This window comes from Magnolia sinica, chromosome 18, assembly GCF_029962835.1.
Source record: "Magnolia sinica isolate HGM2019 chromosome 18, MsV1, whole genome shotgun sequence".
In the NCBI taxonomy this organism is placed as follows: Eukaryota; Viridiplantae; Streptophyta; class Magnoliopsida; order Magnoliales; family Magnoliaceae; genus Magnolia; species Magnolia sinica.
This window is the reverse complement of record NC_080590.1, coordinates 9,258,676-9,271,176: the sequence shown is the minus strand read 5'-3', so window position 1 is coordinate 9,271,176 and position 12,501 is coordinate 9,258,676. Positions and strand designations below refer to the sequence as shown.

The 12,501-nt window shown below is 40.5% G+C and overlaps 1 protein-coding gene across 1 annotated transcript; it reads right to left on the bottom strand.

The window, feature by feature from the left end:
* Nucleotides 1-2,602: 2,602 nt before the first annotated feature.
* On the bottom strand, nucleotides 2,603-12,161 carry LOC131232659 (GTP-binding protein YPTM2). The gene is made up of 8 exons (XM_058229053.1): nucleotides 11,910-12,161; nucleotides 7,823-7,895; nucleotides 6,770-6,817; nucleotides 6,635-6,682; nucleotides 3,599-3,670; nucleotides 3,340-3,495; nucleotides 3,010-3,113; nucleotides 2,603-2,890 (listed from the first exon to the last, which is right to left on the bottom strand). Exons 1-8 carry the CDS (start codon nucleotides 11,921-11,923, stop codon nucleotides 2,794-2,796), a joined length of 612 nt encoding a protein of 203 aa, XP_058085036.1. The 5' UTR covers nucleotides 11,924-12,161; the 3' UTR covers nucleotides 2,603-2,793.
* Nucleotides 12,162-12,501: the final 340 nt, after the last annotated feature.

Genomic DNA, 12,501 nt, shown 5'->3' with positions numbered 1-12,501 from the left:
ACCTATACTCTTTTCAGGTAAGGCTCCACATTTGCCGGGCCCAAAATCGTATTTGATGTGATGAAAGCCTAACGAATACATTCCATTCTGAGGTCTTTTTGCAAAAAAAAAAAATCAGACGATTTTTTTTTATTTTTTTTTCGTTAAATCAACCTGAGTTTTTTCCACTGTCCCTTGTTTCCTATAAGATTCCCACGGGGCAATCGTAGAATTTGTCCAAATGGGTTTGAATTTCCTGGTTTTGCAAGGGTTGGTTAGAGTTGGAAGGGTGCTGTACAGGGGCAGCAGGGGCAATATGTCCAAATGACGCAAGTGGTGGTAGTAAGAAAAGATTTATACGTATGGCTTAATTGAGGATATGATCCTTGGTAGAGTGGAAGGCAAGGCGGAACAAGATCCTTGTAGTTGGGATATAAGGCATTTTGGATCTTGTAGGCATTTGTTGCATGGAAAGCTCAGTCACCAATCAGTTGGGTGAAATTCAGTGACCCAATGCTCAGCTGTGCACCAGTTCTCATGAGTTCCCGTGAGAACTTTTTGAGAACTCATCACGCATGATGTGAGCCCGAAATCTAAACTGTCCACATGATGTAGCACACCATAAAACCCACAGGGCCTAACTTTTACCCTAATCCAAAACTTTGGTGAGCTATTGCAATGGAAAACAGTTATCACAGGTGAAAATTGGGATCAGGGTGAAAATTGGTCTCAGGTGGTTTCATGAGGTGCCCCATTATATGGACCGGTTGGATTTTGGGCCCATGTCGTGACACGTGCAAAGGTGAGCATGTGAGCGGGTAAGCATGCCTCCCTCTGTGTGTGTGTGTGTGTGTGTGTGTGTGTGTGTGTGTGTGGCCCACTACAGTTTTGGTTCATGTGGACAATTCAAGATATTGGGCTCACATCACATGTGATGAGTTCTCAATCTGCCGAATCCATTCAAAGTTTCATGAAAAGGAATTCAAAAGCAATCTTGGACATGAAATCGTTTGGAGGAGATAGTAGTGAAGGTAGCTGTGCACGACCTTTGTGGTTCGCAAGGACTTTGCTTTTCCGCTTTCAGACATTTCTCCAAAAAATTCAGGCACTCGGGCGGCTAACCTTTTTCTTTTTCTTTTCTTTCTTTAATGCTAAGAGTGGAGGTGGCAATGGGCTGTGCTAAGGCCAGTCGTGGGCCAGACCTACTAGGTCGGCTTATTAGGATTTAAATGAGCAAAGGCCTGAAATAGTTCAAATTTCTCGCTCTTTGGGTTGTCCTTCAACTAGGACATGTCCATCATATAAACACTTAGATTTGGATACAAGGAACCATGCTCTGGTGCCCATGCATCTTTATGTATAATGGTGGCTCATCTGATGATTGGACTTGGCAATTCACCATAGGCATGTGTCAAGCCCAGAAACCAGGCCTAGATTTCAAGCAGGGTAGGGCCCTCAGGCCAATGTCTAGGGGAACAAATCCAGCATGATCCCGTTATCTCCCGCATAGTCGCAAGTTATTTTGGACGTGTTGCGAGCAAGGCTGTCAATAGGGAGTGGATGATAGGAAGCAGAAGGACGCTGTTGATGTCATTTTAAAAGCCATCTTTAAGATTATGATTTCTGGAGTGGAAACCAGTTGACTTTTTCTTTCGTTGCAACCAGAACGAACACTGTCCAGATGGACGTCCATCTGGATCAGTATAGTCGCACCAAATCTGGGCCAACCCCTACAATTTTCAAGTTCATCACTTAGATGACCCGATTGCAGATGCATTAGTAGGGTCCTTCAGTATGCATTTGACTTGGAAATGGCCCCAGATTCTCTCCAAATCTTTAAGATTTAGAAGCATACTGCTGCGTCAGCCAAACCTACAGCCCGGATCATTGAAAAGTGGGCTACACTTGAACGAACTTGTACAAACTGGGTAAATGATAGGGCATGGGAGGCGGAATAACCATATGGTGGTAGATCCATCTCTCTGCAGTGAACGTGACTCGACATGCAAATCAGGTCCACCCACAGGCACGGATCTAGCATGGACAGTTTGTCCCTAATTACATGCATTATGCAATCCTATATCAATATGATCTCTTCTGTCCATTGAAAATGATGGAGGAAGAAAAAAGAGAGAGTCAATGGTCCAATTATCAGTGGGATAATCTCTAGAAGAAATAATGCTAGTATTGTGTCGTTGGTATCATTTTCCAAACTTATGCCATTCATTCAGTTGCCAGTATCCGAGTGGACGCAATCGATACACCACCCTGCCATGTGTCCTGTGGAGACGGCTCTACCATATTCTAATTCATTCTGACACAATAGGATAACTTGCTCTCATATGTAACCAATCCATTCATGATCCACACATGTAAAATTTATAGGTAAGCGTGTCTGATTTCATAAAATGTTGAGTTTCCCATGGAGAGAATACAACCATGAAAATGGAAGCCACCTTTTGACCTCTTTCCTCTTTCCTTAAAAAAAAAATGGGCTGGAAACAATTTGCATTTTCCTTTTCAACGAGCATTTGAATAATGGCAGTAGCAAATGCATATCTGTTTTAATAATGTTTCACCGAAAAACAAACAAAAGATACGAATGGTAACAGTGAAAAGAGCATGGTTCAAGACCAATAGTAGAATCAGCCAAAATACTATTATAAGCCTAATTCCTGATTTGTACAGGCTTTTTAAAATCAAATATAGTTGAAAAGAATCGAATTTCAGTAACAGTTTTAAGAAGAGGGGAGAGATCAAATCACTTGAGCTAGTTTTACACGAGCCAAACAGATGTAATTATTACTACTTCCCTTAAGAAGAGCAGCAGCTGGTCTTCTGCGCTACAGGTTGGCCACGGATTTGCACTGTCGGGGGCCTGGCATTGTTCATGGTTGGTTGGCTCGCCATCCTGTTGATCACCAAATGAAACAAAGGAGAGATGAGAACAGAAACAAATCAACATGACTAGGAAATATGAACAGAAACGTTCATCTAAAGTAGAGATTTGTGAATCATGACAACTCTTACCTGTTCTTTATGTCAGCAGTCATCGCCATGAAGGCCTGCTCTACATTAGTAGAGTTTTTTGCACTCGTTTCCATGAATGGGATCCCAATTTCATCAGCAAATGCCTTCATGAAGGACGAGGCAGAAGAAAAAGAATTAAAACCCCCTTGGAGATAAACGGACTGGCCAAAGTGTTCTGAACTACACAATTCTGGAAACCAGAGTATATGCTCCAAAAAGATTTTTAATATCATAAAAGAAAATCAGGGAGGAAAAGCATAGCAATCTCATTCTCACTAAGTTGAGATTAATACTATCATGCAAAGAAACCAAACTTAAAGGAAAAATTACCTTGGCTGTCTCGTAGGAGACAACTTTTTTGTCAGTGAGATCGCACTTGTTTCCAACCAGAAGCTTGTTGACATTCTCGCTTGCATAACGGTCAATTTCATTCAGCCATTGCTTCACATTGTTAAAGCTTTCCTGGTCCGTCACATCGTAAACCACCTGTGAAACAAGCCCAAGTGAAATGAGCAGTCTACCACCCTTAGCATGCTTGATTGCCAGAAACAAAGGATAGTTATGGAATTGCAGGAAAAATGACGCTCACTATAATGCCATGAGCACCACGGTAGTAGCTGCTAGTGATTGTCCTGAAACGCTCTTGCCCAGCAGTGTCCCACTGTACAACCCAGATAAACATTGTTAGAAAGGAAATGACTCATAATGGCATTAAATCGTAGTCATTATAATTGAAGCAAGCTAGTAGTGCAAGCCTATAAATCAGCCCTCAACTCCAGACTAACCAAATGGTAATGCACATTTACAGTTCCTCTTTTCTTTCACCGGTATTCAGCAGTTGTGCATAACGATTCACCAATGAATTCTCATGGTTTTGCTTTTTATTTTAAATATTTTGATTATCTAACTTTAAGAAACATAAATAGTGGAACATCATCCACGAGCCAATAATCTGATTACACTGAAAAGTAGATATAGCATGTGCAATGCATATGGACAGAGGAAGTTGTTTGCAAGACTTGAGAGGGAAGGGTGGAGAAGCTGTTGTAGGTAGTAGGGGAGTTAAATTTGACATTCTGGTAGAGTATAATGTTTGATACTCAATGCACTCTAACTTGTAAGTTGGCATATGTAACCATAAACGTCATGGGTAAATAGATCATCCGAAATTCGGACTCTGGAAAAAAATAACGTTCTTAATCTTGTGGCATATGCTGAGTTTTCTGTGGTGCTGCTCTGTTTTGCTTTTTTAAAAAATTTAAAAAATAATAAAAAATTACCTACCAAAAAATGTTTTTTATGTTCTTAACTTCTCATTAATAAGCATTTGTTTGTCAACATAAATTTGGTTTTAAGAGTTATCAAAGTCAAGGTCTAAAATTTGTAGTATAGTTTTGAGTTCATGAATCATGATATGCCATGTGTACATTATCTCTGTGCCTGCGTATTAACCATCACGCGCAGCTAAAGTATCTAAGCTTTTATCTAAAAATAGGTTTTGTTTGGCAGAAAGCACATGGATTAACCATGCAAATTACCTAGCTAACTCATAGTTTTATCAATTTCAAAATTAATTGCATGAAGTTTTTTGCCCGTTCTTCTCATTATATATAGTAAAGATTTCGGTCCTGTCAGATTGTGGTCCTACTTTAATAATCTAAAGATCTCAGGAGAGCTCTCTAGTCCCAGTACTGTTTTTCTCACTTTAAGAGAGGCACTTTCTCACATAGGAAAACAGTCTTATTAAGGGTTAAGCCCAAATGTGCCATGCCACCATCTTTAATCACCTCACAAGTGCCACATACATCAATGTGCCAAATGAGCCACTGTCCATCTTCAGTTATATGCACATGCCGCAGGTGCTAATGTGCCACATTGTCACCATCCTTCTTCTCTTGTGCCCCACATGTTCTAATATGCCACATGTGACACCACACCATCCATCTTCTCTTGCACCCCATGTGTCACCATCCTTCTTCTCTTGTGCCCCACATGTTCTAATATGCCACAGGTGACACCACACCATCCATCTTCTCTTGCACCCCAAGTGTCACCATCCTTCTTCTCTTGTGCCCCACATGTTCTAATATGCCACAGGTGACACCACACCATCCATCTTCTCTTGCACCCCATGTGTTGATGTGCCACATGTACCACCATTCATCTTCTCTTGGCCCCCACACGTGCAAATCACTTCACGTGTGTGCCATATGTGCCATTGTCCATCTTCAATCGCTCTGAATATGCCACATGTGCCAATGTACACAAGTGCTGCCATCTAGCTTCAAGTGCCCATGTGTCAAATTTGCCAACACGTGTTTTGTGCCACATGTGCCACTGTAGATCTTCAAGCACCTTACATGTATCATGTGTGCAACAATTTAGCTTCAAGCACCCGCATATGCCACATTGCCCCTATCCATCTTTGAGCATCCCACATGTGCCACTAATCTGGCACATGCTAGTGACTAACATTTTTTTCTCAATATTTTTTTTTATATTTATTTTTCCCAACCAACAAAATTGAAAAACGATCCTATATTTCTAGGAGAAGCTTGTTGGAAAAAAAAAAAAAACAAGGAAAACCATGTTCCTTTTCCCACAATTTCCAGGGAATAAGTTTTCCCGAGAAACACTATTTCCTTTCCTATGCTTTCCACGAGAACCTAAACAAGCCCTTTTACAACACACATCTTCCACCATTTTTCATGGTGTTAAATCATCCAAAACAACTACCAAAAGTGTTCCATATCAACACCATCTATCTGTTGCAATGCATAGAAAACATCAAATCTAATTGGAGTTCTCTTGGCTGTCCACTTGACCCAAAAGGAAGCCTTATAGAAGACCCATAAAAGCCACACCCCCTTTATCATTAGTTTCGTCTTTCTTGCAACAAGTTTTTAAAAGAGAACAAAAATGAGTGAATGCCAAGGCATTATGCTGTAAGAATTACGATTACAAGAAGTAGAGAGATGAAGAAGGTAAAAAGGCAATGGTTTATAGGCTATTGTTATTCTAAAACATGTTGAAGTTTACCACCATATACTTCACATTTTCTTAACATTCTAAAGATACATGGCAAATGCAAACACTTCATATGCTAATTAATATTTAATTTTTTTAAGAGATAATATTTAACAAATTATGTCATGCTTTTAAACCCAAATCTCATCAATGATTCAATTTTATAACCAATAGCAATTAATATTCTAACTTATTTGATGGTCTATACAGAAAGAAAGGAACAACCACACTTTTAATAGGAAAAACGAGCTGGTTTCCGTAATCATTTCTTGAATTAAAATATCTTGGTTCTTTTCTGCCCTCCAATTCAGGTGATGTCTCTCTCTGTTAGTAGGAGCTTCTCTTGTAATGCTTTTGTGGCATCTTGTCCCTATGGACCTTCTTAATAAAAGTTTAATTAAAAAAATCTGTAACCTATTACCTTTATAGAGTTTAATAATAACCTATCTAAATTAATAGCTCAAGGAGAGTGAGGTGACTCAAGGATGTTAAAATTGCAGAGGTTTTAACTATGTGGGGTTTTCTACAGCTAGAATATTGTTAGCAGGTGGTTAAGAAAAGCCACAAATCCAAATAATAGCAAATACAAAAAACTCACAATCTGAAGTTTAATGGTCTTCCCATCCTGTTCCACAGTGCGTATTTTCTACAAAACAACATGAAACTTTAATTGGTATCCTACAATAAATATGTCAAAGAAAATAATGATTAAAGGACAGGTATAGGCACTTACAAAGTCAACACCTATGGTGCTGATGTAACTCTCCAGATATGAATCATCCTATATCACACGGATGAAGAAATGGTCAGAGAACATCCACATACTGCTGCATACAATTCACTCTGGTATGCTGGCAATTGCTGTCTATTTAAACAACACCCACTTTAAATTCAAAACAACTTTTTGTTTGGGAAGTGCAAAAACCCATTTCACGTAGAGTGGAATGAAGTCTGTCAAACCAGCTCCAAATGGTGAGTTCATCTCTTAAAGTAGAAGAAATTAGAACAGTGGCCATTTGGGCAAGGGTCCGTTCCACCCAAGGAAAATACAATAACTTCCAAACACACAATAAATTAATTCGAACAATAGAACCATCACATCATACATTTAGCTAGCTTGTATAACTATAAATAAAACATAGCTGAATCCAAGATTATTAGAAACACTATTTAACTTGAGTTTGGTTCAATAATTTGGTCAGGCCTCGATTACCATACATGCTAAAGTAAACTATCAACCATCAAGTATTTGCTATAACCGGATCCAATGGAATAAAAAACCCACGGATGTAGTATATGATGTATAGCAACAAAGTGTATGGTGCCATTTATTCCCAAAAATACTGTTTTATTACCAAATATTATGTCACTGCAGCATGTAATTTTTATTCAGTTAAAAAATTGTTCAGCATAGTGTCATCATGAAGAAAAAATGTAGAGCAAGGAAGGTGAAGTTCCTAATGTTCTGAGAAATGAAGCTCGTGGTTGCAACTTCTTACTTTGAAATTAAGCTTGAACAGGAAAGCACCAAAAAACACAGAATATTAAGGGAATAGAACGAACTTATCACATATGAATGCAAAGCGGCCAATGCATCTGTGAATAAGCATAGCTCTTACTACTGGTATCCAATTATTGTACAAAAAGCTGATTACAATTGTTGCATGTTGGAGTATGTACATGTATGGAATAACACACCAGATGCCTAAAGATATAAAAACAATTAACCTTTGTTCTTTAGAATAAAAAGAGTAGGAGCAAAGAGGAGCATCCTTAGAGACCTTACCGCAAATCTCAAAAGAAGACATGATTTCCCAACACCAGAATCTCCAATAAGCAAGAGCTTGAACAAATAGTCACTGCAATAGAGAAGGCCCATTACATGCTTTTCTCCATAACTTATAACCAAGTTGCAAGAAAATAAAATATACATACATACACATATACGTTCTTTGAAAGAAAATCTACACACATACAGACATCAACGAAATACACATTTATAAATACACGTGTGCTCATTTTTTTACACATAATAGAACTGTCCCCACACACCCTAAACATTTTTTATTCATCAGTGACATGCTAAAGGGAATTCTGGGTTTTATGTGCTCCCCTTCGCTCAACTCTTTGAAGATGTAACATACATCATTTGCCAACTAGTTTGTGTCATGTGAGTTGCCCAATGGGGTTCTCACATGCACAGATGGTGGAAAGATCAGAACAGGACATCTTCTATCACTATTCTATACAGGGGCCAATAATAATAAAGTTTTTTTTTTTTTACCCCAACCTCCTTGTAAAACCTTGAAATTCCCCACAACTCTCTCTTAAACTAAAATTAATTAAAACTAACTCCTGCTTTTAAAAAAATACCTTTGCCTCGCTAAGCCTTATGAAACAAGTGGTATTGGTATTCCCTATTTTCTTATAGGGATTCAAAGGGAATTGCTCTAGATTTGTGACCCAAATTCCAATAGACAAGCGAAAGATTTGGGATGTTCATATGGTGGGGCCAATCATGAGCATGCCTAATGCAGGAGCATAGGAGCATTTTCACACTGGGCTCGAGTGGGGTCACCTATGAGATGTAAGGGCACACTCAGGGTGGGCGGAGCCCACGAGGGAGATCTCGTGTTCGAGACTCCCCACCAGAGGCGATTAATGCGCATTTCACACCAGGCTCGAGTGGAGTAGCCTGTGAGATACGGGGACACACTTGGGGTGGACGGCCCGTGTGAGGCAGTACTCATGTGATTTGGGGCCCACGAGGGGGGTTCGACCAAGGTCCTAACCTATAAGATGTGAGGCCTGGGCTATGAGATAGAGGGATTAATTCCTCACACTCTAACAACTTTTAGAGCAAGTTGTTAATTGTCCTGCAGCAAATTGTTATCAAAGCGGGAAGTCTCGTGTTCAAGACTCCTCACCGGAGGTGATTAATGCAGGGGTATTTTCACACCGGGCTCGAGTGGGGTCGCCTGTGGAATGCAGGGGCACACTCGAGGTGGGTGGGGCCCACGGGGGAGGTCTCGTGTTCAAGACTTCTCACCGAGGGTGATTAATGCGCATTTCACATTGGGCTCGAGTAGGGTAGCCCGTTGGATGCGGAGATACACTCGGGGTGGGCGGCCCGTGTGAGGTAGTACCAGTGTGATTTGTGGCTCACGAGGGGGGTTCAGCCGAGGTCTTAACTCATGAGATGTGGGGCCTGGGCAATGAGATAAAGAGATTAATTCACCATACTCTATCAGTTCGAGCTTTTAGAGCAAGTGGTTAATTGTCCTGCATCAATGCCCTAACACAAACCAGGATGGTCCGCTAATCAGGATATACATGTGTATGAGAAAAATGTACAAGAAAACAAAACAATATAGGTATGCCGGTGGATGACTTGTCCAGCTTAATTTTTTGACTGGAGCATGTTGATAGTGAGTCCAGATGATGGTTACACAAAGGGAATAAAAAACATGTGTGGCATCTAGGCTCAAAAAAATTCGCAGTGGGCCCCACCAATTGAAATACACCAGCAGATTTGCATATTGAATACATGCATGATCCATGTCATTCGAGTGGGGTACCCACATGAAAATGCCATGCCAAAACAAGCTGGTGTTCATCAAGTCAGCCACACATCCTTCAAGTATAGATTGCTGGTAATTTACTCATACACATGTAGTCCACATGATGAGTGTATCTGCCAGACTTCAGGTCATGACATGTTCACAGTGGGCCCCACAATGAATGGTTTAGACTTTGCACGTGTATATTGGCATAAACAATGTGAAGTGCTTACAATTTCTCAGTATAAAATATGAGAAAGCTATTTGTAGATGGGCCATCTTCAAGAACCAAAAATAAGCATCACAATTGTTCCAACATTGCAGGCATGCGCGGTCTAGGATCCTCAAGGGACAGTATCCATAGTGAAACATCAAGAGGGCACCACATGTACGTTGAGTGCAGACCATTGGTCACAATTTTTTGAACTATCCATTTCCCAGTACATGTGTGGCTCGTGTAATAACTGAACAATCCAGATTTTTTAAACTGCCCATTTCTCTATGCATGTGTAGCCTACCTTAGTAATTAAGGATGGCATATCTCTTCCACTTGAAGATTCAAGTATGCAAATTACAACCTTCACAAGAATGCCACACATCTAAGGAAGGTGCAGGGAGGTGCAAGTAGTTTTTATCATGAAACAGGGAGGTAGTTGTAGTTATATTGTTAAGAGGGAATTTGGAGTAATTTCAAGGTTTAAAAAGGAGCTTAGTGTAATTTGAGAAGATAAACAAGAACCATTGGAAACAAAATTCTTTTCAACTGTAAATATCAACAGTCGGAACTATCCCTTCCATATAAGCTTTAGAATATTGCTCATCACAATAGCTCCAATAGAGCGGAGGGTTCCCCATCACAACCATTTTTGTATGCGGGTCCTATTGGTGGTGCCCTATGGATGAGCCTGAGTCAATGCTCGGGCAAAACCAACTACTGGTTGTATGTGTTTGTGAATTGTGATTCTCCTACTTGAGCCGCTCGCGTAGGTCCCATTTTCAGGTTCTTTGGCTTCCCTAGTTGACAAGGAGTGTCGTAATGGTGGCCACAACAGCCGTTATGGCCCCCATAGGGACGTTACTCTCTCTCTCTCTCATTTTTTTTTTCAGTAACAGCTATTAAGACCCTATAACGCATAACAGTTGGCACCGTTACCAGTACGTAACATCCAATGCAACCTTGTAATGGCCATTACAGCACACCTTGCTTGTTGAGCTACTCACAGGGTACTAAAATCCGACTTGATCAAAGTGATTTGTCATTGAGACTCTCGCCATATCGTGGTATCGGTTTATCCATCATCAACTTTTCACCGTCATTCCTAATGCCCACATGTGTCCTTCCAATCACAAAAATGGTCATCACAACTTTCTCCCACTCCTCTCACAACATCTCAACGTCTCTCTTACCTCAAATCTCTATAACTCCCTCTCTACCTCCACACTAAAGGCATCTAAATTGGCAGGCACACTTTTTTGGGTTTCATCCATGACTTTATTACGATGGACTCCAACCAATGGACTCTTAAATACCATGTGTTTACGAAAACAATGAGGATGGCGTGATTTATTGCTTCAAGCTTTGTCTAATGTCTATGTGCATATTTTGTTTCCTGACAATCTTTCCCACTGCCGAAACACAAGAAACTATTTCCCTACAAAGACCTTATCGATTCCCAGACACAACAGACTGAAACTCTTTACTATGAAAGAGTTTACCTATGTAAAGACTTAACGTGAGTGAGACTTCACCTACATCCACACAACGCCTACGTGGATCAGCCATTTGCATGTTAAATTAGATTCAATCAGCGACTTTTTCCAGGAGTTGTTCAAATAAACTTTCATATTTTCTAGATTTCTATCGTTAAAAAGGCTAAAAAGACATAGAACGTGGAAAAATCAACAGCACTGATCATCTCCATCACGTATCGTGATGGCCCTCAGCAATTATTCGCAGCCGCTGATATTTTTTCAATCAACAATCCATTCCCCAGCCAGTCCGCGTTGCGGATCTGAAACCAAAACACCAGGATCTGAACACTACCCACCCGATCCAACCATATCCAATCCAATCATCACAAAAAAAATCCATAAAACGCATCGATCTTTCATAAATCGAAAATTTACCAAATCAAAACTCGCTAAGACCAGATTCTTCACAGATCTGATCTACATATCAAAACCTGATTAAATCAACAATAGATCGAAGAAAGAGAAGACAAACAGACGGGGTTTCAACCAAACCCGAACCGCTTTCGACGATCCGTGGAGGAAAATGTGGAGAAACAGAAAATTAGGGTTTTTGAAGCTTACTACTCAGGATTCATGGCGGGGTCTTGCGAGACGGACGGGGTTACGGTTCGATGCGGTGCGGCGCCTGTCCGTCGGGTTTTCTACGGCGGGGATTTCCGATCGGAAATCGGATCTAAAGGAAGGAAGAGTCGATCGAAGAAGAGATTTTCTTTTCCTCTCCTTCGTTTCTCAAAGAAAAGAAGGAATTAGAAACCCAAACGAGGAAGATAGACTTCTGAAAGCAAACGAAATTGGTGAAATAAATATAATAAATGCGTATCAAAGAAGGGAGAGAGGGAAAGAAGTGGAGGGGATGTTTCCCAACATTTACGAAAATAGCCTTAACTGGAATTACAGTATTGCCCTTTGACTTTCACGTCAGTTGTACAACGGAGAGAATATCCATCCAAATCAGTGGGGCTCACTTACACGCGGGGCACACGAGAGCGATCCAAGCCGCTCATCAGGTGGATTGTACTTTGTGTATCCACAGACCACCGTGTTTTCCTTGCATGGTGAGATTTAACTGGCCACGTGTTGCTGTTACATATGGGTCACCGTTGTGTGCATGTCGAGCAGATGCTCAATCAAATCTCTGTGGGCCCACTATGAT

Coding starts and splice junctions, on each gene's coding strand:
- LOC131232659 (XM_058229053.1), bottom strand. Junction 6,818..7,822: donor GTCTTCTTTTGAGATTTGCG/GTAAGGTCTCTA, acceptor CGTGTGATATAG/GATGATTCATATCTGGAGAG. Junction 2,891..3,009: donor ACTGCTGACATAAAGAACAG/GTAAGAGTTGTC, acceptor GGTGATCAACAG/GATGGCGAGCCAACCAACCA.